Source organism: Dendrobates tinctorius, unplaced genomic scaffold, assembly GCF_039654945.1.
Source record: "Dendrobates tinctorius isolate UK_male_01 unplaced genomic scaffold, ASM3965494v1 ptg000388l, whole genome shotgun sequence".
In the NCBI taxonomy this organism is placed as follows: domain Eukaryota; kingdom Metazoa; phylum Chordata; class Amphibia; order Anura; family Dendrobatidae; genus Dendrobates; species Dendrobates tinctorius.
The window spans coordinates 3,450,860-3,476,366 of record NW_027362054.1 but is presented as its reverse complement, the minus strand read 5'-3'; the positions used below and the strand labels follow the sequence as shown (position 1 = coordinate 3,476,366).

The 25,507-nt window shown below is 48.0% G+C and overlaps 1 protein-coding gene across 5 annotated transcripts in view; it reads left to right on the top strand.

Moving 5' to 3' along the window:
• KMT2D (lysine methyltransferase 2D) overlaps positions 1-25,507 on the top strand; it is a 305,115-nt gene that overhangs the window by 92,561 nt on the left and 187,047 nt on the right. For 4 of the 5 annotated variants that reach the window (XM_073563406.1, XM_073563408.1, XM_073563405.1 and 1 more), the window contains exons 10-15: positions 15,948-16,105; positions 16,543-17,399; positions 21,271-21,387; positions 23,391-23,501; positions 23,582-23,686; positions 23,833-24,014. In XM_073563406.1, the coding sequence (XP_073419507.1) occupies positions 15,948-16,105; positions 16,543-17,399; positions 21,271-21,387; positions 23,391-23,501; positions 23,582-23,686; positions 23,833-24,014 (1,530 nt within the window). The remainder of the gene's footprint in view (positions 1-15,947; positions 16,106-16,542; positions 17,400-21,270; positions 21,388-23,390; positions 23,502-23,581; positions 23,687-23,832; positions 24,015-25,507) is intronic. The other variant, XM_073563409.1, reaches the window with a different exon arrangement.

Below are 25,507 nucleotides of genomic sequence, written 5' to 3'. Positions count from 1 at the left end.
GGGGCGGTTTCCAGGCCTCCCAGAGGAGAATAAAGGGCCTTAGGGATTAATGCACTACAGGGGGTCATCAAGAGACAGATACAGTGAGGCTGTAGACTTACAATGTAATAAGAAAAACACTATGAAAATAACTGGAATTGTTAAAAATAGGAATATACAAAAAATGATATCCACATAACATATCACACCATCACAACCTCCCCTCTGGCCTGCTCACTTTAGTCCACATTGCTCAGTTATTATAGTTCCTTGTACAGTCATGGCCAAAAGTTTAGAGAATGACACAAATATTAATTTTTACAAAGTCTACTGCTTCATTTTTTCTAATGGCAATTTGCATATACTCCAGAATGTTATAAAGAGTGATCAGCTTAACAGCAATTACTTGCAAAGTCAATATTTGCCTAGAAAATTAACTTTATCCCCCAAAACACATTTCAACATCATTGCAGCCCTGCCTTAAAAGGACCAGCTAACATCGTTTCAGTGATTGCTCCATTAACACAGGTGTGGGTGTTGATGAGGACAGGGCTGGAGATCAATCTGTCATGATTAAGTAAGAATGACACCACTGGACACTTTAAAAGGAGGCTGGTGCTTGGCATCATTGTTTCTCTTCTGTTAACCATGGTTATCTCTAAAGAAACACGTGCAGTCATCATTGCACTGCACAAAAATGGCCTAACAGGGAAGAGTATCGCAGCTAGAAAGATTGCACCTCAGTCAACAATCCATCGCATCATCAAGAACTTCAAGGAGAGAGGTTCCCTTGTTGCCAAAAAGGCTCCAGGGCGCCCAGGAAAGACCAGCAAGCGCCAGGACCGTCTCTTAAAAGTGTTTCAGCTGCGGGATCGGGCTACCAGCAGTGCAGAGCTTGCTCAGGAATGGCAGCAGGCAGGTGTGAGTGCATCTGCACGCACTGTGAGGCGGAGACTCTTGGAGCAAGGCCTGGTCTCAAGGAGGGCAGCAAAGAAGTCACTTCTCTCCAGAAAAAACATCATGGACAGACTGATATTCTGCAAGAGGTACAGGGAGTGGACTGTTGAGGACTGGGGTGAAGTCATTTTCTCTGATGAATCCCCTTTTCGATTGTTTGGGACATCTGGAAAACGGCTTATTCGGAGAAGACCAGGTGAGCGCTACCACCAGTCTTGTCTCATGCCAACTGTCAAGCATCCTGAAACCATTCAGGTGTGGGGTTGCTTCTCAGCCAAGGGAATGGGCTCTCTCTCAGTCTTGCCTAAAAACACAGCCATGAATAAAGAATGGTACCAGAATGTCCTCCAAGAGCAACTTCTTCCAACCGTCCAAGACCAGTTTGGCGATTAACAATGCCTTTTTCAACATGATGGAGCACCTTGCCATAAAGCAAAGGTGATAACTAAATGGAACAAAACAGAGAGATTTGGGGACCATGGCCTAGAAACTCCCCAGATCTTAATCCCATTGAGATCTTGTGGTCAATCATCAAGAGACGGGTGGACAAACAAAAACCTTCAAATTCATACAAAATAAAAGCATTGATTTTGCAAGAATGGGCTGCTATCAGTCAGGATTTGATCCAGAAGTTGATTGAGAGCATGCCAGGGAGAATTGCTGAGGTCCTGAAGAAGGGTCAACACTGCAAATATTGACTTGCTGCATTAACTCATTCTAACTGTCAATATAACCTTTTGTTACTCATAATATGATTGCAATTATATTTCTGTATGTGATAAAAACATCTGACAAACACACACAAAAACCAGAGGGCAGCAGATCATGTGAAAATATAATATTTGTGTCATTCTCTAAACTTTTGGCCATGACTGTACAGTGGCAGGAGTAGGTCGGCCTGGGGAGCCTATGGTTCTTCTTGTCGAGACAGTCCATCGGCGTTCTGGTGTTGGCTTCCCCGCTTGTATTGGATGGAGAAGCTGTAGGGTTGTAAGGACAAGCTCCACCGCAGCAATCTTCCATTGTCCCCTGATACGTGATTCAGCCATGTGAGGGGGTTGTGGTCTGTAACAATTGTAAAGTCTCTGCCATACAAGTAGGGCTACAATTTTTTTAGCGCCCATACGATAGCAAGGCACTCCTTTTCAATAGTGGCATAGGCAACTTCCCGATTCAGTAGTTTCCGACTGGCAAAAGCAACAGGATGTTCTTCTCCGGCGGCGTTCACTTGGCTAAGTACTGCCCCAATCCCAAAGGTGGATGCATCTGTCTGCACGAGGAACCTGCATTTATAATCCGGGGCAGCCAAGACAGGAGCAGTGACGAGGGCAGTCTTTAACGCTGAAAAGGCATCCTCGCATGCTGTCGTCCACGTCACATTCCTAGGCATGTTCTTGCGGGTCAGGTCGGTTAGGGGCTTGGCCAAGGTGCTGAAGATAGAAACAAATTTGCGATAGTAACCAGCAGTTCCTAAAAATGCAAGTACCTGCTTTTTAGTCTGGGGTCTAAACCAGTTGCTAATGGCTTCCACCTTGGCAGGCTCAGGCCTTAGTGTCCCACCCCCTACTCTATGCCCGAGGTACTGCACCTCAGCCATCCCTATTTGGCACTTATCAGGGCGAATGGTCAGTCCTGCAGTAAGGATACAGTCCAGCACTATGCCCAAGTGTTTAAGATGTTCCTCCCAGGTTGTGCTAAAAATGGCAATGTCGTCTAAGTAAGCACAGGCAAAGTCCTGACATTGTTGTAACAGTCGATCCACCAGTCTCTGGAAAGTTGCGGGGGCAGTTTTAATCCCAAAGGGCATTCCCAGGAACTCATAAAGCCCAAATGGAGTAATGAAGGCCGAGCGCTCCCGAGCGTCCTCCGTTAGGGGTATCTGCCAGTACCCCTTGCTCAAGTCTAACGTGGTCACAAATTGGGCACTGGCCAGACGATCCAATAGATAATCAATCCTGGGCATGGGATAAGCATCACTCTTGGTGGCATTGGTGGCATCATTTAGTCGTCTGTAATCAACGCAGAATCGCGTTGTACCATCCTTCTTGGGGACCAGGACGACAGGAGACGCCCAAGAACTGTGAGATGGCTGAATAGCTCCCAGTTGTTTCATCTCCTCCAGTTCATTCTTTATCATGCCTTGAACAGCCTCTGGAACCCGGTAGGCAGCCTGCTGGATGGGGCATTGTCCGGGGGTTTCCACATGGTGGCTGGTGAGAGTAGTCTTCCCCGGCTTTGAGGAGAAAGCAGCAGCCCTCGGCCTTAGTACGGCGACAATATCGTCCTTTTGTATATCCGATAAATGGGGGCACTTGTTCCAGTGATCCTCCCGCTTGGGCAACCTGGAGGAGATCTGGGAGATACTCGTCGGCGGTATCACTAGAGGGGTGGCAGACAGCTAGAACAGGCAGAGATTGGTCGTGGTAGTCTTTCAGCATGTTAAAGTGGACAGTTTTCTGTCGTTGACCACTAGAGTCCAGGGCAATAACATAGTGTCATTAATTTTCTTGACAACCTGATAAGGGCCTTCCCACACTGCTTGAAGCTTGTTGGCAGGGGAAGCAGTAATCATGAGCACTTGCAGTCCTTCCATAAATTCCCGGTTCCTGGCATTACGGTCATACCAGGTTTTTTGTGTGGACTGGGCCATTCGCTGTTGTTCTTTAGCGAAGGTAGCTAGCTGGGCGAGACTGTCTCTGAGCTCTAGAACATAGGGAACGATGGGCATTCCGGTATCTGAGATGTCTCCCTCCAAATGTTCTTTCATAAGAGTGAGAGGCACACGGACCTTCCGACTAAACAGTAGTTCGAAGGGAGAGAACCCTGTGGACTCTTGGGGAACCTCCCGATAGGCGAAGAGGAGATGAGGCAGGTACTTTTCCCAGTCTTTTTCAACGTCAACAAAAGCCCTCAGCATATTTTTTAGGGTTCCATTAAAGCGTTCACATAGTCCGTTGGTCTGCGGGTGGTATGGGGTGGTGCAAATGGCTCGAACACCACAGGTATGCAATAGGGACTGGACCAGATCTGACATGAACTGAGTGCCTTGATCCGACAATATTTCACTAGGAAACCCTACCCGGGTAAAGATGGTAACAAGGGCCTCGGCTACCTTTACTGCTGTAATACTGGACAGGGCCACCGCTTCAGGATACCTAGTGGCATAGTCCACCACAGTCAGGATATATTTTTTCCCCGACCTGCTGGGGTGGGCCAGAGGACCTATGATGTCGACGGCTACACGTTGAAATGGTTCCTCAATTATGGGCAGGGATTGCAGGGGTACCTTATGTCGAGCTCCTGGATGCCGCATTCGCTGGCACACATCGCAGGTGCGGCAATAATGGGCTACCGACTGCGAGACGCCCGGCCAGTAAAGACTTTGGATGAGTCTCTTTTCAGTCCTTTTTCTCCCTTGATGCCCAGCCAAGGAGATGTCATGGGCCAGTTGGAGTAGCTGTGCCCTGTACTTCTGAGGGACAACGAGTTGCCTGGTCATTGCGTCAGGGCTGCCCTGGTCATTGACCTTTGTTACACGATAATACAGTCCGTTTTCTCGAGTGAAGCCATCCCCATTATCTCCCATGTGCCCAGTTTCTGCCTTTCGCCTAAGGGCTGGTAAGGTAGTGTCACCCTCTATTTCTTTCCTAAACTCCTCTCTGTCCCAAGATTCTCCCAGTGTAGTAGCAGCGAAAGTATTGCTTACCGACTCTGATGCGGTTCGTGGTGGTTGCTCCCCGGTATGGTCCGGATGACTTAGTGCTTGAAGGGCCTGTAGTCGGGTGACTGCTCCCACAAATTGGCACTGTAACTCCCCAATGTCGTTTGTCTGCAGGAAGTCCTCCCATAACTCCAATCCAACACAGTTTTTCTCCACAACCATAATCCAAACGCACAGAAGCTCGCTGTATATATTTGCGGGCACCCCCCGCCAGGACAATGGGAATTCCCAGACCCTGGTAAATTGCCTCAGGTCGAACCACACGGGGGTCAGCGATAGTCAAGAATGCCCCCGTGTCTCTAAATCCTGACACTTTGTATCCATCAATAAAGACATCCTGCAGGTGGCGTTGCCGTTGCTCTGAGTAGCTAAAGGACAGAGGCCGGAGTCCGTACACTCCAGGAGGGGTATCTATGGTGCCGTGGTCGGTGGTCCACTCTGGTGGGGGTGGTGGTAGCTCTTCCTCAGGTGTGGTGGAATGTACAAGATGCACTGGACGAGGTGGGGCTGCGTGGGGCTCCCTCCGAATCCTGGAGGGACAGCCAGACTGCAAATGTCCAGGTTGCCCACACCCATAACACCTCCTCTCTGTGATACCCCCAGGTCGTGGACGGAACTTTTGGGACCTAGGATTGTGAGGCGTGATTGTCATCAGCTTGCGACTAGGTGGAAGGGCAGATATAATTGGAGGGGGACAGGGTGCGGGAGCAGGCCGTGGTTCATTGTCCAGAAGCCTCCTCCATTGCGGCCGGATAGTAAGGGCTTCATCGGCCAGGGCTGCAGCTCTATCCACGGTACACGGCGTGCGCTCCCGGACCCATTCCCGTACCTCTGCAGGGCACTTGGCAAGAAATTGTTCTATAAGGAACGCCTGTATAACATCTTCCACAGTAAAGGCGTTTTCTGCTTCCAGCCATCTCCGACATGCCTCGGACATCTTATGTGCATACATCCTAAACGATTCCCCCGTGGTGCATGGGAGGTCTCGGAACTTGGCCCTATATGAGTCAGGGGTGATAGCATGGTAATCCAGGATAGTCCGCTTTACAATGTTATAATCCCGATTCCGCAGTGCATCAATGGTTCGGTAAGCCTCCGCCATGCTTCCGTTCAGGAGCCCCACTAACAAACGCATCCAGCTAGAGTGGGGCACCTCCATCACAGCACACTGCTGCTCAAAGTCTTTGAAGAACCCCATCACATCTCCAGAAGCCTCATCAAATGGCTTAAACTCTGTCCGGGTGATCCGTACAGGCTCCCGGATTGTTGGGGTTACACTCCACATTGCGTTACTCCCTTTTTCAAGCTCCATTGCTTCCTGTCTCCGCTGTGCCCGGCGGGCAGCCTCCTCCTTGTACTCCTGAGAGACGCCGGGGCCCAGAACCGCCATCTCTTCTTCATACCACACCAACCACTGGCTTTTCTGGACGGGGATCCCTGTTTCCAGTGCTCGTCCTTCAGACATCTGGGAGGAGGTGGCCGGGCTAGCGCCCACCAGTAGATCGATTAAGGCCTCTTTAGTCAGTCCCTGGTAGTTCAGGCCCAGGTCTCTGGCTCTCTCCTGTATACTGCATACAGTCCAATTTCTGTACTCACTCTGTGGGTGGTTCTCCATTTGGGTGACGCTCTGTTGATCCCACCGCTGCCACCAGTTGTCACGGGGTCCTTCTCTGGTATCACACAATCAACAGAGCAAGAGAAGAGTGAACAATTCCAAGACCTTTATTCAGGCAAAAATACGAAAAGGTCCATATTCAGTCCACCACACAAAGGATAAGATAGTCCAGATTAAGAATGCAGTCCGGTATCAGGATAAAATGTACAGGGAAACGAGATTCCAAAACTCTAGCACCAGAGGATAAAATGGGTCCTTCTCTCTCTGAAGTGCTGTCTGAACACAATCCTGTCCACACTGGAACTGACTTGTCCAGCTGCTGTTCTTCCCCCCCCCCCACCCCCTTCCTTGTCCAGGGGTAGTCAAACCAGTTGGGGCGGTTTCCAGGCCTCCCAGAGGAGAATAAAGGGCCTTAGGGATTAATGCACTACAGGGGGGCATCAAGAGACATACAGTGAGGCTGTAGACTTACAATGTAATAAGAAAAACACTATGAAAATAACTGGAATTGTTAAAAATAGGAATATACAAAAAATGATATCCACATAACCTATCACACCATCACATGTAATATCTAGGAAGAGAGTATGAATTCAAATTGAGTGCACACTCCCGAGGTGATGCAAATGTGAAGTATCTTACTCAGACAGTAAGTATGTCACACAAGGATATCACAAGTAGAGATGAGTGAACTTGTTCAGAAAATGTTAGCAAATCTCAAATTCGACACGAACGTTGTACATTCAGATTTATGTTTTGATTCCCGAGCCTTTTCTTAAAAACTCGGCCAAAGTTCAGTAAAGTACCGAGTTCACAAAGGGCTCTTTCAGACTTCAGTGTTTCCAGTAGCAGCATGGCCCGCAAAACGTCTTGCACACTGATGACACGCGTATGTCCAAGAAGACTGCTTATATCATTGTCCCCTGCTCGCGCTAGCAGGGGACAATGTTGAGAGTTGTGTTCAATTGTTAACAGCGAGAGCAGGCTGCGGCTGATGGGAGTATTCATCAGCCGCAGACCGCTATAAATAAATATAAAAAAAATGATTTGGGGTTCCTTAGTTTTGCCTGACTGGCTATCAAAAATACAAACATCTGCCGGCTGCAACCCTCAGATGTCCGTTTCAGCAAGGCTGGTTATCATGGATAGAGGGGTCTCCATGCTGTGTTTTTTTTCATCATTTTAAATAATTTTTTACTCTGTCGCCTAATTGGGGGACACAGAACCTTGGGTGTTATGCTGCTGTCCACTAGGAGGCGACACTATGCATAATCTGAAAAAAGTAACTTTGGCTCCTCCTCTGCAGTATACACCCCTGGACGGCGTCAGCCTTCTCCAGTTTTTGCTTAGTGTCGCAAGGAGGCACACCTTTATTCTTCCGTTTTTTTCCTTTTTTCACGGAAATACAGATGAAGAAAAGTGGGTCTCCAGCGAGACTCCCGGCATGGCTCCCTCCTCGGTCCCCTATTAGGGGTACCCGGTTGAGGTTGAGGTGGTTTTTTTCCCCATGTCGCTCCCTCCCCAGTCCCTCGGGTCCTGGTTCGAGGTCGAGACCCCCCTCCTTCCCCAACACCCTTAAGGGGTCTGGGTTGAGGTCGAGGCGAGGATGAAGACCCCCTGAAGGTGACAGACGCACCCTCCCTAATCCCCCACAGGGGGTATTAGGTTGAGACGCCTCAGGTAGGGTCGGAGATCAGGCAGCATTCCGCAGCTTCCAGGGACCCCAGGCCGGCTGAGGGATCCTGTGGGGGCCGGGGGAGGGTGCGGACTGGATGGCACAGCAGAAACAGGGCTTTTGCTGCGTCCCTGTCTCTGCAGCAGCAGCGGCTCCATAGCCCTTCAGGGGCCCCCCATACAAAAACCGCTACCCCCACCGCTATCCAGTCGACCGTTCTGGGGGGGTCTGGTACAAATCCGCCCCCCCCCCCCCCCCGGACTACCGCGCCGCTCTGGAGCCCTCCTGGGCATCAGGCCTCAAATTTAGCTGAAGCCGCCGCCTTTTCCCCGCCCCCCGGCCCGCCCCCCGGATGACCAAAATGACACACTGGAGTGTCATAGAAGGGGCGGATTGAGGCAGAAAGGGCGCGTTTTTACACAGCCCAGCGCGCCCTTTTCAGCTCTCCGCCCCCTCCTCCCTCTCCTCAGAGCCCCGGTGGCCTTTTTTTCTGGATGAGATCCAGGAGAGAAGCATCACAGCGGTCTCCGGGGGGCACAGAACTTGGATCTGTCGGCGCTGGACCTAGGGGCACACCGGTGGGGTAAGCTCACAGCTGGGTTCTCATTACTCAGCTGTGAATCTATACTTCCTATAAGGCTTTCTGTGGGTTCCCTCTGCGTAGCCACCCCTGTACGATCCCTTATAGCCAGCCTCTGTGCACTATGCCGGGCTCAAGGAAGAGAACCAGGCAGGAATGTTTCTATGCATTCTGCACAGCCTGCAAAGCCACGCTCCCTAGTGGCAGCACGTATCCGCACTGCCGGGTCTGCATCCAGAACTCTGGGTCAGAACCCCAGGGAGTCCCTACTGACGCTTCAGTGTCACAGGCCACGCCGGAATGGGCAACTCAGATGTCTCAGTCTATGTCACAGTCCATAGACAACCTAACTGCTACATTGCTGCAAGCTCTGCAGAGTCGGACCCCGGCTATGGACGGTACACAGCAAACGGACAGCTTGTCTCAGGAACATGCTGCTTCTGACTCTCACAGACGTAAGCGGACTCACAGGTCTCGATCACCTGAGTCGCACTATAGCACAAGGTCGTTCCCCTCTAGGGAGAGACGCCGTCATTCCAGGTCTCCTGGGCAGTCCCCTGCCACAGACAGACAGTGCAATTTACCACAGGGATCCCCCACCACAGAAGACCCCCGCCCCAGGTCGCCCTCCAGGGATCACCTTAGTGAGGCACAGGATTCGGAGGGCATCTGTGACTCCGACTCAGATCTCCCCCTAGCAATACAGCGCTAGTTGAGGACATAATTTCTTCTATTCATCGGGTGCTAAAAATTCCAGAGTCGCCCCCGGAAGTCCCAAAACATAGGATTTGCTTCGAAAGTGTTCAAAAACCACCTAAGGTCTTCCCTAATCACGATGAGTTTGAGAAAATACTTACCAAACAGTTTGCGCAGCCTGACAAAAAATTCGCTAATCGCAAATATCTGGAAGCGAAGTACCCTTTCCCACAGGAAGACACCAAACAATGGGCAGATCCACCTGAAGTGGACCCTCCGGTTTCTAGGCTAGCAGCGCAGACTTTACTCTCTCTGCCGGATAGCTCAACCCTCAGGGACGCAGCAGACCGGCAAGTAGAACGCATGGCTCGTTCTATTTTCGAAGCGGCAGGCGCCTCTCTGGGCCCTGCGTTTGCTTCAGTTTGGGCAGCCAAGGCCATCCTAGCTTGGGCCAAAAGACTACAGGAGGGTCTTCAGGCTTCAAATCCTGAACTCTCGGACCAAGCGGTCCAGATGGCAGTGGTAGCAGACTACATGATTCATGCAGCCCTGGATTCCGCCAGAGGTGTAGCGGGAATAGCATCAAACGCCATCACGATCCGACGCATCCTCTGGCTGCGAGAATGGAAAGCGGATGCGGCCTCAAAGAAGTCCCTCACGCGACTTCCGTATTCTACTGGTAGACTTTTCGGCGAAAAGTTGGACACCATGATAGCCAATGCCACCGGGGGTAAGAGTACCTCTCTCCCTCAACTAAAACCGAAACGCACGTTCAAACGAAGAAACCAGACGCGATTCCGATCCTTTCGGAATTCCTCGGGCTGGTCCGTTTCGCGCCCAGTGCAAAACCGCAACCGTTCTCCACGCAGAGACAACCCACGGACGCAGCAGCGACCGGACAGGGCTTGGCAGTCGAAAGCAGGCCAAGCGAAACCCAAGGGAGGAAAACCTCAGAACTTCACTTCATCATGACTCGAGACCTCCGGAAGACACCCCACCAGTAGGCGGCCGACTTTTACTCTTTCAGCAAGTCTGGCTGCCTATTACAGAAGACAGGTGGGTCAGGGAAATAGTGTCTTCCGGATACAAGATAGAGTTCACTTCCGTTCCACCGAACCGGTTCTTTCTTTCTGTTCCTCCAACACCACCAGAAAAGGCTCGTGTCTTCCACCAAGCGGTTTCCTCTCTCCTTCAATCAGGAGTTGTGGTGCCGGTTCCCGCGAACGAGAGATTCCGAGGATTCTACTCAAATTTGTTTGTAGTCCCCAAGAAAGGAGGCGGCGTCCGACCCATACTGGACCTAAAACAGCTCAACAATTACGTACGGGTCCGTCATTTCCACATGGAGTCCCTCCGGTCCATCGTTGCATCCATGGAGCAGGGAGAATTCCTCGCCTCCATAGACATACAGGATGTGTATCTCCACATACCAATTGCTCCCGCCCACCAAAGGTTTCTCAGGTTCGCGGTCAACCAAAACCACTACCAGTTTGTCGCCCTTCCGTTCGGACTCGCCACGGCTCCAAGAACGTTCACCAAAGTCATGGCGGCCACCATGGACGTCCTGCACTCAAGAGGCATTCTAGTCGTCCCGTACCTGGACGACCTCCTCGTCAAGTCTCCCACTTTCAAAGACTGCGAGGTCAGTGTCTCAATCACTCTAGACACTCTGAGTCGCCTGGGATGGCTAGTCAACCTACAGAAATCGTCGACCATCCCAACTCGGACTCTAACATTCCTGGGAATGGTATTCGACACCACCAGGGGCCTGGTGCTCCTTCCCAAGGACAAGACACTGGCCATCCGTCTGGGAGTTCGCACACTCCTTCGCAGTCCTCCTCGATCTCTCCGTTTGCCATGAGAATCCTCGGCAGGATGGCAGCAGCAATAGAGGCAGTGCCATTTGCCCAGTTTCACCTCAGGGTCCTTCAGCTAGCCATACTCAGATCTTGGGACAGGAACACCTTCTCCCTCGACAGGGAGTTCAGGTTGACGTCATCGACCAGGAGGTCCCTGCACTGGTGGCTCAAACCAACCTCGCTTACACGAGGGAAGCCATTCCTCTCAGGACAATGGAAGATCCTGACTACCGATGCAAGCCTGACAGGCTGGGGGGCGGTACACCTACAACACAGGGCACAGGGCAAGTGGTCACCGAGGGAAGTGACATTGCCCATCAATGTTCTGGAAATCAGGGCCATTCTCTTGGCACTGAGAGCCTTTCATCGCTTGCAGCCTCGCACATACGGATACAGTCGGACAATGCCACGGCTGTGGCATACGTGAATCACCAAGGCGGGACCCGCAGCGCCCAGGCAATGAGAGAAGTGGCTCATATCCTCCGCTGGGCGGAAGACACAAGGTCGGTTCTTTCTGCGGTACACATTCCGGGTGTAGAAAACTGGGAAGCCGACTTCCTCAGCAGGCAAGGAATGGACTCGGGGGAGTGGTCTCTCCATCCCGAGATTTTTTACCAGATCTGTCAACGATGGGGAACCCCGGATGTGGACCTAATGGCATCCCATCTCAATGCCAAGGTTCCCAATTTCATGGCCAGGACACACGACCCGCGGTCGCTCGGAGCGGATGCCCTGGTCCAGGACTGGTCCCAGTTCCGACTCCTGTACATTTTTCCACCCCTCCCCCTAATAGCCAGGGTCGTGAGGAAGGTCAAGCAAGAGGGAGTTCCGACCATCCTCATCGCGCCAGACTGGCCCAGACGTACTTGGTACGCCGACATCGTCCAACTTACGGCAGACGCCCCCTGGAGTCTACCCGACCGCCACGACCTTCTGTCTCAAGGTCCGTTCTTCCACCAGAATTCAGGGGCCCTCAATTTGACGGCATGGCCCTTGAAACCTGGATTCTAACCCAGGCAGGTTTTTCACCGGCAGTCATTGCAACTATGATCAGGGCAAGGAAGCCTGCCTCTGCCAAGCTCTATTATCGTACCTGGACAGCCTTCTTTTCTTGGTGCGAATCTCATGGACAAGTCCCACTCCCTTATTACCTCCCGAAGGTACTAGGTTTTCTTCAATCGGGCCTAGATGCCAAGCTATCCTTAAGTTCGCTTAAGAGTCAGGTGTCGGCGCTTTCAGTACTTTTTCAAAAGCGCATTGCTATTAAACCGCAAGTAAGGACTTTCATCCAGGGAGTTTCCCGATTGGTTCCTCCCTACAAACGTCCGATGGATACGTGGGACCTCAATCTGGTCCTGACAGCATTGCAAGCTCCACCCTTCGAACCTCTTAGAGAAGTTCCACTCTCCATTCTGTCTCAGAAAGTGGTTTTTCTAGTGGCTATCACCTCGTTACGCAGAGTGTCGGAATTGTCAGCACTTTCCTGCAGACGACCTTTCCTAGCCTTTCACCAGGACAAGGTGGTTCTCCGCACGGTACGATCCTTCCTTCCGAAGGTTGTGTCCAACTTTCACCTTAACGAAGAGATTTCACTGCCTTCCCTTTGCCCGGTTCCGGTACATAGAGTGGAGAAGGCTCTGCATACGCTTGACCTAGTCAGGGCATTGCGGATTTACGTGTCCAGGACTGCACCTTTCCGGAAATCCGATTCCCTCTTCATTCTTACGGAAGGTAGTCGCAAGGGGTTGCCGGCTTCCAAGGCTACCCTTGCCAGGTGGATCAAGTCCACCATACATGAGGCCTACCGACTTAACAGTTCCCCTCTTCCGGCCGGTATCACGGCACACTCTACACGGGCAGTAGGGGCCTCCTGGGCCATTCGGCATCAGGCTTCGGCACAACAAGTGTGCAAGGCGGCCACTTGGACTAGCCTACACACGTTTACGAAACACTACAGTGTTCATACCCAGTCCTCAGCGGATGCGAGCCTGGGTAGACTGGTTCTGCAGGCGGCAGTACCCCAAGTCTAGGGGACTGTCGGCACAATATTCCTCCACTGCTTCCCACCCAGGGACTGCTTTGGGACGTCCCAAGGTTCTGTGTCCCCCAATTAGGCGACAGAGTAAAGGAGATTTTTGTGTACTCACCGTAAAATCTCTTTCTCTTAGCCTTTAATTGGGGGACACAGCTCCCACCCTGTTGCCCTTACGGGCCGTTGTTTACTGTTGAGTTCTCATATTGTTCTTGAGCTCGTACATAGTAGCCTTCTTACAGGCATGGTTATGTTATTTGGTTACGTTCCTCCTTATGCTTTGGCACAAAACTGGTGAAGGCTGACGCCGTCCAGGGGTGTATACTGCAGAGGAGGAGCCAAAGTTAATCTTTTTTCAGATTATGCATAGTGTCGCCTCCTAGTGGACAGCAGCATAACACCCAAGGTTCTGTGTCCCCCAATTAAAGGCTAAGAGAAAGAGATTTTACGGTGAGTACACAAAAATCTCCTTTTTTAGAAAGAGTGGGTTCCCCCCATTTTTTGACAATCAGTCAAGCTAAAGCTGGGGACTGGTATTCTCAGGCTGGTAAGGGACCCTGGATATTGCCTGCAGCCGCCCCAGAAAAGGCACGTCTATTAGATACGCCAATTCTGGCACTTTGCGTGGCTCTTCCCATTTGCCCTGTGGTAATGGCGAGTGGGGTTGATGTCACTTTTCTATTGTCTGGTGACATCAAACCCACAGCTTGGTAGTGGAGAGGCGTCTATAAGACACCTATACGTTAATAATCCTATAGTTATATTGTAAATAAACACACACCCAAAATAAAGTCCTTTAATTGAAAGAATGACACTCCTTTAATGAATCTAAATTAAACCATTCTCACGTCATCGTGCAGCCCAAAAAAGCCAATGCCTCCTGTAAAAGAATTAAAATAATAAACCACAATATTCCTTACCTCATGCTCGCGATGCCGTCAGAAAGGTCCTGGGAGGTTACAGCCAATGAACTTAGTTCAACTTACTGATGTCAGGGCGACAATGCACCTAACAATACAAAGGTGACGTCAACCCCCTTAATTATAACCCCACTTCCACCGCACCAGGGCAAGTAGTAAGAGCGAGGCTAAGTGCCAGATTAGATTTGGCATATATTGTGGGGCGGCTGAGAGCTGATGTTCTTCGTCTGGGAGGGGCCAATATCCATGGCCCCTTCCTAGGCTGTTAATATCAGCCCGCAGTTTTCTGCCTAGCCATTGCTGGTTATTAAATATAGGGGGCCCCTACATCATATTTTTAAAAGGTGGGTCCCCCATTTTAATAACCAGGAAAGGCTAAGTATATAGCTGTGAGTTGATATTAATAGCCTGGGAACCTTTTATGAATATTGTCTCTTTCCCAGAATATTAACATCTGCCCCCAGCTTTATACTTAGCCTTTCCTGGTTATTAAAATGGGGGCACCAACCAAAAAAACGATGTGGGGGTTCCCTTGTATTTTGGCTAACCAGCCAGGCAAAACTGACAGCTGGGGGCTGCAACCCTCAGCTGTCTGCTTTAGCAAGGCTGGTTATCAAGAATAGAGGGGTCACCACGCTGTATTTTTTTTAATTGTATAAATAGAAAAAAAACATGGGGGTCTCCCTCATTTTTGGACAACCAGCCAATCTCCATTACTAATCCTATAGTTGTATTGGAAATAAACACACAGCCAGAATAAAGTTCTTTAATTGAAAGATTGACAGACTCCTTTCATGATTCTAAATTAAACCGTACTTGCGTCATCACCCATTCCACTCAAGCCATTGTCTCCTGTAATTAAACAAAAACGAAAAACAGTCATATCCCTCACCTGTCTGTCGTCTCTCCTACGCCGTAATCCATGTCTGTGTATAAAAGGTTTTCAACCTGGACGGTGCCAAGATATGACCATCCTGATGAGCACAGCTTCAGTGACTAGCGGTGACTTAATCAAGGTTGCCGCCGGTCACTGAGACTGGGTCCAGTCAGACCCCTGAACTGCGATTACCTCGGTGAGATAAGCGCTGCACCATGAGACTTTTTCTCACTGTGCTAGCGGTTTTTCTCATGGTGTCTCAGCACTGGTGTGAAGAAATGAGCTGGGAAGGAAGTGTTCTTTGTTCAGCGCCAGGTACTGCTTCTTTATGGACGTTAGAAGCACTGAATTGGTCTGATTATTCTTGTGATAGCCTGGTATGATTTACCTACTATATGGATGAAATGCTTCATATTTGTATCTCATTGCTTACATTCGAATACATGAGTTAAAACGGGCCCACCCATGTCTACTTACTCCCCCTTATTACAAGGGTACTCCAAATTATCTGGGTTGTGTAGTGAAAAAAAAAGGCTTCTATGTTGAAAAGTGAATGCTTATGTGTGATGGACAGCTTGACATGGACCACTTCTTAGCGGTCTCCAGCAGAGCAGCTTTCAAATAATGTCTAAAGCGCTGAGGAATTAATGGTTCTACATGTGCATAAAATAACTAAGTGACTAAAAGTTTGTGCACCTCTGGATGTTGGGTTTAGGACACATAGTACTTCCTAACTGGTCCTACAACACAAAAAAAAACAAAAACTAAGTACAAAAAACCACATGCGGCAGTGGAACAAGCTGTGTAGACTTGAGATAGTGTGTTTTTTTTTTTTTTTGTTTTTTTTTGTGTAGGGTTTATTTAGTATACTTTGTTCCTGCGCAGGAGCTGACCTTCTTGTAAGCTAGTATGTAATTTTTAGTTTTTCCTTAATGTTGTTCCCATGTTTAAAAGTGTCTTGTGCTCAATGTACCCCGATTATTTAATGTTGTGCACCTGCCGTAAATGACTTGATTTCTTTTGTGGGCTTCTCCAGGTTCCATCATTTACTTTGTGCACAGAAGTCGCTAGCACGCAGCCCGAGCTGTCCGTCATGTAGCAAACAGCAGGCTGCCTTACCGAAGAGCGATGAAAAGGACAAGAGCGTTCAGATCCCAAATACAGCCCTCTCAGAATGTGAAGCCAAACCACTAGGTTGGTATTAAGTAGATGTCTTTTGGACATGACATGTCTTACAGTGGAATATTTAGTGGTGTATTTTTTATTTGCGTCTGATTTAAAGATGTAATATGGTCGGAGTGGGGTTGTACTCTCTGCTTATAGTAAGGCAACAGTGTAAATGGTTATGATGGCGTATGTCACTTTTTAGATGGCAGCTTTCTCCAGAAATCATTGAAATAAGTGCTAGCCTAGGACAGAGATTAAGTTGGTGCAACGGGCATCACTTTTGTATGTGCATGGTCACTTGAGACAAGCATGCATGGGGAACTGGATATACATGGGCAGAAAGTAGTTACTGTGGATGACTGTAGTGTTTGTGCATCACATTGATACTTTGCCAGGAATAAGAATAAACTGTTTCTAATGTTCTTTTGGGAAATAATGTTACTGCACAATTTTTAATTTTCTAGAAGTTTTAACAGATGATGATGGGCTTGGTGCCTCAGACAATGAAGCTGCTGAGGCTCCAGACATGCTTCCTAACACATCCTCGCTGCCAATTGAGACCAGAAGTCCTCCTCCTTTGGAAGTCGAGCCATCACACCAGGAGAGGACATTTGACCCATGCGCATCACTTGAGGAGGCTCCTGTACTAGTTACAGTGGAAGATGAGGATATGGAAGTTGAGGAAGAAGGCACAGAGAACATTAAGGAACAGAAACAAACCATTTCTTCACTTTCCCAAAGTCCTCCTCGCCAGGCGTCATCGGTAATACCTTCACTTCCTGATAGGACTCCAGATGAGGATACACAACCTATGGACTCGCTGAGCATAGATGATGGAACCTGCCAGAGTCCTGCCAGGACTAAAGAGGACCCTTCCAATGTTTTTTGTCAGCGTCCCTCAGTTTTACACTCTGAAATGATTGTGGACTCTGAAGAGCCTCCCTGTAAGTCTAGAATGAGAATATTAAACAGCGATAATGCAGTAGGTCAAGATGTTGCACGGGATTTCTCTATGGATAAAGTTCAAATGCCCATCAGATGCACTATCATCAAGTCAGACATTGTAAATGAGATCTCCAATTTGAGCCAGGGTGATACAACTGGTAGCTTTCATGGCTCGGATCCTTTAGGCTCACCTGACCCTGAGGGCGGGTCCCTCTGTCTGGAGATGTGCTTGCACAAGGAGGATGGGTCTTTGAGGCTGTGCACAGACTCTATGCCGGAAACGGACGACTCTCTGTTATATGACCCTTCTATTGGGAAGTCAGATGGTGAGAAGTCAAGGCAAAAATGTTCTCCCGGTCGATCAAGAGTCAAACACGTAAGTGATACATTTTGTCTGGAGTGTGATGTGCCTTCAGAAACTGAGTTTATTTTTAGTGATTTTTATTTTCAGTATTTTTTTTTTTTTTTACTTGACTATATCAAAAAGAAATAAAAATCCCGATCTTGCCAATTACATTTTGGCAACTAAATTTAATGTCTCTCCTATTCAGTAGACATCACCTTCCAGCAGTCATCTCATTATTGCCACAGGTTGAGTAACATTGAACGATATAGAACAGGGTTTATTGTTCACATTAGGTGATGGTCACAGCTCACCTCATCCCCCTCACTGCATGATGACATCTGCATAGATCACAGAGCATGCCCAGAACAATCTCTCTTAGAAGTTAATAGAAATCTGTAGATTACTGCTGCCTATGGTCCATGTGGCTGTCATATACCATATCTCCACAGTAGCTGAGGCGAGAATGCCACCTCCATGTACAGAAAATACATTATTGGAATATGTTCCACTATCTAAACAACAGATCACACAAGCGCTTACCATGCAATAAACACTATTAGTTCCCCAGCTGCTAGGTCTAGTGTAGGTCGGTGTCAGCCCACAGTTTAAAAAACAAATCCAAAACAAGCAAAAAGACCTGCGCTAAAAGGATTAAATAGAGGCTGCAAAAGTGGACAAATGATGTACAAAGGCACCACCTAAGAATCGCACATAATACAATAGCACTAAATACTTATCCTCAAGGAAACAAGCATGCACTCACCAGAAAAAAAAAGGGGATGATGATGAGCTGCAGAGGATCAATCACACAGATGCGGTAACAATGCTGGTTTGTATATGAAGCGCCGCTGTGGAAAGAAAGCTGAGTGTGTCCCGAAATAAACAAGGACATAAATTACAGAGACAGCAAGGGTTACATACCAGGCAGAAGTAACTGGAGCACAGTGCAGGGCGATAATGACTTAGGGTGTGTGTGCACACGCTGCGGATTCTGCTGCGGTTCCGCAGCGGATTTGGCTGCTGCGGATCCGCAGCAGTTTTTGCTGCAGTGTACAGTACCATAATATCCTATGGATATTAAAAACCACAGAGCAGACGGTGAGGATTTTTCCGCGCGGTTTTACTGCGGTTTCAAAACCGCAGAAAGAATTGACATGTCAATTCTTTCTGCGGATTCTGCTGCGGTTTGCCATCTCCTCCATTGAGAAGATGAAAAACCGCAGGGCAAAACCACAGAGCAATCCGCAGGTAAAACCGCAGGTTTTTTGACCTGTAGATTTACCTGCGGATTTTACAAAGTCCGCGTGGCCAAATCCTCACCCCATTCTGCAGCGTGTGCACATACCCTTAGGAAGTCCGTGCACAGATGGCATGCTGCCAAAACAAGAAGTGTGTGCACAAGGCTCAGGGGGAGAGCGGGAAGGGAAAGCCCCGGCCGAAGGCTTCCCTGGAAATCCGCTTAGAAACGGCTGTCCGCCCGAGAGTACCTGGGCGTGTGAATGTCCAATTATTAATAAAAGGAGGACTATTTCAATAGTTTTGTACATTTACCCATTATTTCATTTTTTATTTTATACTTCTTTTACATTTTTTTCCTCCTTTCTTTCTGCTTTTGTTCCCCCCTTTTTTGCACGTTCTTGGGGAAAATGTGCACATTTATTTTTACTGCACTAATTGATTCACTGTTCTTCAGAGGTATTCTTTTTATATTTTTGTCTTTTCACATCATGTTTAGAGAACGGTATTAGATATACTCCAGTCCTATAGGAGGCAGGAGGAGGGTTAATTTGCTAGCCACCGAGGGTGTTTATGGGTGCTGCCTGGGCAGCTCAGGCACCCTGATGAAGAAGGAAGTTTGCGCCTTCGAAACGCGTTGGTTTGCTTTTTGACCTGTTTACTGCCCCGTACAGGCTGTTTCCTTGAGGATAAGTATTTAGTGCTATTGTTTTATGTGCGATTATTTATTGTGTTTGTAGTTTGCACCTTTATTGAACTGATACATGTTTACTTAGGTGGTGCCTTTTTACATCACATGTTCCACTATCTGTTTTTTTTATTTACTCCATTAAGACTACTGTATGTGAGGCGTTCTCATGATGTTTGCTTGTGACAAGTTGAGGTAGGATTTGTGATGTACCATTGTGATTCTCATTGCAGATTAGTACAAGATCATGCAGTCGCCTTAACCCTTTCTAAGCCGTAGAATGACTTTTTTCCTGAGCTTTTAGCGACTGATATAGGCGCCCACTTTCCAAAGTCAGATTTTGCTTTTGCTTTCATGGTGTATGTAGTCCTTTCCACCTTCCAATAACCGCGCAGTTGTGGATACTAGGCCGTGCAAGCCCACAAAATGGGAACGCTGAGTGATGTATTGCTTAAAATAGTCTGTACTTCATGGCGTTCACTGCTAAATGCCAAACTGGCTGTGAATGCGGCAGCAACGTAATAAAGCGCATCGGACTGTGGAGTGGAAATGCACTTTGAGGGGAGATTGCCCACTCTTCACGATGTGGCAGATACACACATACCAGAGCAATTTCTCTTTTGACTAGATCTGCAAAAAGTTTTTTTTTTTTTGTGTGTGAGATTTGGGCTTTATCTCCTCTGTTTCAGTGTAGGAAAAGCTAAATGCTGTAGCATATAAAGACATTCAAGAGACTCTGCCCTCCTAGTGTTGTGGCTGCAGTTTGAGAAGGCCTTCTCCTGCCCATGGCCATGCTGCTATGCACAAGGTCCAGTGACCAGAAAGCTTCAGGTGCTAATGCACAGTGCAATGACTTGCCGACAAATCTTTGTTCAGGACCTTTAAAGGGAACCTGTCACCCGCCCCCCCCCCCCCCCCCCCCCAGGCGTTTTTAAGTAAAAGAGCCACCTTGTGCAGCACTACTGCTGCATTCTGTCAAGGTGGCTCTTTATTTAGCGTCCCTTCCACTGCAGAAATAATCGCTTTAAAATTGGTCAGACATATCTGATATTTGAAAGGGGGGCAGGTCTATCCCCCCTGGACACAAAAGCCTCACATACGTCAGTCATGTCCTGCTTTTGAATTTGGCGCCGCCTCCTCAGTGTATTCTGATGTCACCACAGGTCTTGCTGCACCGCTGCCCTGCTCAGCTCCGCCCCTACGGGTCACATGGTGCTGGCGTCTTCACAGGTCCTACTGCACCACTGCTCTGGTGAGCCCCACCCCTACTGGTCACATGGTGCTGACGTCATCACAGGTCCTACTGCACCACTGAAAGAATATTACAGCGCAGGCGCGAGAAAAAGAAAGGAACGCTGAGGAGGCGGCGCCAAATTCAATAGCTGGGCATGGTTCATATATGTGAGGCGTCTGTGTCTAAAACCCCCCCCCATGAAGCATGAATAATAATTTGGAATGAAGTTTTATGTACCCCATAATGGAGCCACTGACAAATGCATTTCAACCTCCAAAAGCAAGCTGTCCTACTGCTGCATTATTGAAAAAAATATCATTGCCCCTGGAATGTGACAATGGGAAAAAAAAAGGGGAAAAAAATGCTGTGTCCTAAAATCTCCAAATAAATGAGCCCTTTAAGGGGATTATAGGGAATCATTAACATTTGTATAAGGGCTTGGCAGGAAATTCAGGACAAGTGTAGCATGAGTACCATAAGCACTCTTGCTCCATAGACATTTATTACTTGTAGGCCTCAATCACACGTCCTCGTTCTATCAGTATAATCTGTGGTGCAGTTGACATGTCCTTTTTTTATTTTTTATTTTTTCCTCTGGGCATCTCAGATGAAGTGCCATGGGTCCATGCTATTTTTTTTTTTTTCTTTTTGTTTTTTTGTGCCAATTTTGTTATGTCTCCATGTTTTGATCTTTGAATGTTTTTGTATGTTTACATTTTAATACTGTAATATCATGTTTATAGGGTCGAAGCAGCAGCTTTCCTGGAAGACGGCGACCCCGAGGAGGTAGTGGTGTTGGTAATAGGGGTAGAGGCAGATCGAGATTAAAATCTACAACCTCTTCCATTGAGACTTTGCCGGTGAGCGTTGAGAAATGCCTACATACATACTCAAGCTTGTGTTACAAAAGAGTCTTATGGAACTGTCAAGCAGACCCGGATGTCTACTGTTGGGGTGGGAGGTTTGGGAATCCCCTGTTTTCATGGGAAATAAACCTGCTAGAAATTGTTAGGAAATCAGTCATTTTAGGCAAAAATGTAGAGCTGAAAATAATAACTTACCTGGTAGTCAATGGAGTTAATCGCAGAGGTGCAAAAAAAAAAAAAAAAAAGGGACATGTGCAAGACAAATTGTGGTAAACGCATCATGATTTCATTAAAGGGGTTGTCCTCTACTATGACAACTTCTTCTTAAATAAATGTTCGGCCCCGATAAAATAATAAAGCCTATACTCCTCTCCCGTTCCAGTGATGTCGGCACTCACAGTGCCGGAGCTGTGTTTCGGTGGAATGACATTTGATACCCGGCGCCCAATCAGCGTTGGCATCACTGTCACTGCTTTCGGACAAGCTGAACATGAAGAGGATGTCCCAGGATCAGCTGCAGCCTTGGCTTCCTCTTCATGTTCAGTTGGTACGAAGGTGGAGACAGTGACGCCAGCGCTGATTGGTGTTGTCACAACACCCCATCACAGCCCCTGGGAGAGTGAGTGCCAACACCTCGGGAACGGAGACTGCTTTTTTTATTTTTATCTACTTCTGCCAAGGGTTCATTTGGATATTTATACCATACCTCAGAGGCCGTCCAAATTACGCACTAACTCTGCCCACAAAGTGCATCCTGACGCTGGCACTGGTGTCCGGACAGCATCTTTCATTGCACGCGCCTCAGCGCTCAGTAGTGAGCACTACATGTGCATGCTCACAGAGGAAGAAGAAATGAATGGACAGGTGGCTGTCAAAATACAACTGCGGGGACCAAGCACTTTGTTCCACGGGAATCTGCCCGGCGGCCTGATGAAATGTCATCGAGGGCCGTAAACTGTTTGAGGTTCCCCATCCCTGCCTTTTTAAAACAAAAGGGTTTAAAATTTGCAAATTTTTAGTAAATGTCATCAAATATCAGATATTTTTTCATAAATCCAAAACATATCTTCTTTAAAGTGAACCTGACACTAGGAAGAATGCAGTTACTCCGCAGGTTAATAGCGTTACTAAAGTTCCTGGTGCCCGCGATCAGCCAAGTGCTACAGGGACAAAATGAACTTTGTTCTCCCTGCAACTTTACAATTTCAATCACCGCTCTGAGTATAACCGTGCACCTGGCCGGGGTCGTAGTTACACTCAGAGCGGTGGCTGAACCAGCGCCGCCCCCTTGACTAAAACCGGAACGCTGCAGGGGAATCAAGTTCATTTTCTCCCTGCAGTGTTTGACTAAGTGCAAGCGCTGGGCAGATTTATAGCTCTATTAACCTGCAGATTATTCCCATATCTGCTGGTTAATAGCGTTTTTTCTGGTGACCGGTTCCCTTTAAATTTACCACTATCATAAAGAACAATGTGTCACGAAGGAAAAATTCTGAGAATCATTGGCATATGTAGAAACATGTCAGTTATTACCATATGAAGTGACATAGGTCAGATTATTTTTGCAGGAAAAAAGTGGATTTCCACGCTAATGACGAATGGTGAAGGTCCAGGATACACAGGCGTATTAATTGTGGCTTTATTGTTGCTGCGTCTTCTCAGTTTACACACTTCTTCCTCAGGACATAACCACACGGAAATCCATGTTTTTTTTTATCTCCAATAATCCGCCAACTGGGCTGATGACCTGTGGATCTGCAGCAGCTCAGTGATTACGCTGTGAGGACTGCTGTGTGCACACAGCCTTACCAGGGCAGCATAACCTTTACCTTTTTTTCTAGTTTTTATACCAGATAAGATCCTATGGTGCTTTACTTGCGCCCTATCTCCTGTACACAGGTCAGATCGTACAAATGGTGCTTGTGGCTGAACTGCCGTCTTCCTCTTAGAATTGTTATGTAGCATTTCTCCTTTAAATGTAATCCCTGTATTGTCAGATGTTAGATGCTGAATGCTCTCCAGGGAAAGAGGAGGAGGAAGAGGAGGACGATACCATGCAGAACACCGTGGTGCTCTTCTCCAACACAGACAAATTTGTGCTCATGCAGGTAAGGAGTCCTATCCTACAGGGTCACTTGTCCCTTATCCATGTCCGATTTCAATGGCTTTTTATTTTTTGTCTTTTCAGGATATGTGTGTTGTTTGTGGCAGCTTTGGCCGTGGGTCAGAGGGCCATCTTCTCGCTTGTTCCCAGTGCTCACAATGCTATCACCCTTACTGTGTAAACAGCAAGGTATGTGATCTGTTCCCTCCCTGTAAAATACTCTCCTTTTTTTCCCCCTCCACCTGAAATGGAGGTAGAAAAATAAAACCACTATATGTTGCAATTGCCAAATTCATAAAAAAATTTTTTTTCTTCCAATGTGTCTCTATATCCAGATTACAAAGGTGATGCTACTGAAAGGCTGGCGATGCGTGGAGTGCATTGTCTGTGAAGTGTGTGGGAAGGCCACGGACCCGTCCCGCTTGCTGCTCTGTGATGACTGTGACATCAGTTACCACACGTACTGCCTCGACCCTCCGCTGCACACCGTACCAAAGGGAGGTTGGAAATGCAAATGGTGAGTAATGCCTTGAATAATCCTTTAAATAATTTACTGTAGCAGAAGTCACTTTGTTCCACCTTCATAACCTATTTGGCTTTATTCTTCATTTTAAAGGGGTCGTCCAGTCTAAATCGATAAGTCTGCAGTCGCTCTATGTGAATTGCAGACTTATGAATCCCCCCCCAGCGCACTCACTATGATGAGACCGGTGGGTACGTATGAGTTATGCATACTCCTGGCCAATACAAGTGTATGATGTGAGGCTGTGCCCAGGAGTATGCATAACTCATACGTACCCGCCGGTTCTGGCTCAGTAGCCGGCGAATCTCTGTAGCGCAGTGACTGCAACCTTATCGACTTAGACCGGACAACCCCTTTAACTAATAAACAAAGGTTAGAAGATCCATCTGCTCCCCTGATATGTTGTAGTTATTGCTTAGATTTTTTTTATCCAGTCACCAATCTGGAGCATCTTTTCTTAGATCTGTGTTTAGCTGTTTCTCCAGTTCCTGCTAGAATTGTATGGCTAGGCTGGGGGTATGTAGCTGCTCACTGGTGTGCTGCTTTTGCGGGGAAAAGAGTTCTGATGTCATGAATGGTGACTGTTCCAATCTTTACATGGAAGCTGTCAGCAGGTTTTTGCTATGTTGTCCGAGAGCAGCATGATGTAAGCCCCGCCCCCTGCCCGCCCCATCCGGTCATCGCCGCCTACTATCGCACATGGACGCTTGCGATCTGCGCACCCTATCTTTAGCATAGGGTGTGCAGATCGTGCGCTGGCCGTGCGCTAGTAGGATTTTGGCATGCGCTGCGCACTTTTGAAGGTGCGCCGTGCGCGCTGAAATGCAACATGCTGCGTTCGGTGCGCACGGGCGCACCTTCAAAAGTGCGCAGCGCACGCCAAAATCCTACTAGCGCACTGCCAGCGCACGATCTGCGCACCCTATGCTAAAGATAGGGTGCGCAGATCGCAAGCGTCCATGTGCGATAGTAGGCGGCGATGACCGGATGGGGCGGGCAGGGAGCGGGGCTTAGCGGCGCTGTGTGCTGCGTCGAATAAATGCTAATGTGAAACTAGCCTTAGAGTATCTGCAACCCCTAGTTTTCTCCACAAAATGGGAATTGGGCCCAGTTCCCGGTGTCCTAGGTGTGGTAAGGATAAAGCCCATGTAATGCCCGTGCTGTGGGAATACACCAGAATTGGAGTATTTTGGAGACAAGTGGATCTATTATATTTTGGTTCCATCCAAGAGTTTGTATTTTGAGTGTGCGAGTAGAGAAGATGGACCCGGGTCCCCAATAATGATAGATCTGCTTCATATTTTATTCTAAGCTCACAAATTACTGGCATTACACTGGATAGATTTCAGACCCACTACTACTGCAGAAGTAATAAATATCATAAGACTTGAAAAAGCAGTGTATAAAAAAAAAAAAAAAAAAAAAAAATGAAATGCAGTAAACACATTTAATTTTTTGGGGAAAAATGGTTGACTACTCTGGGGTTG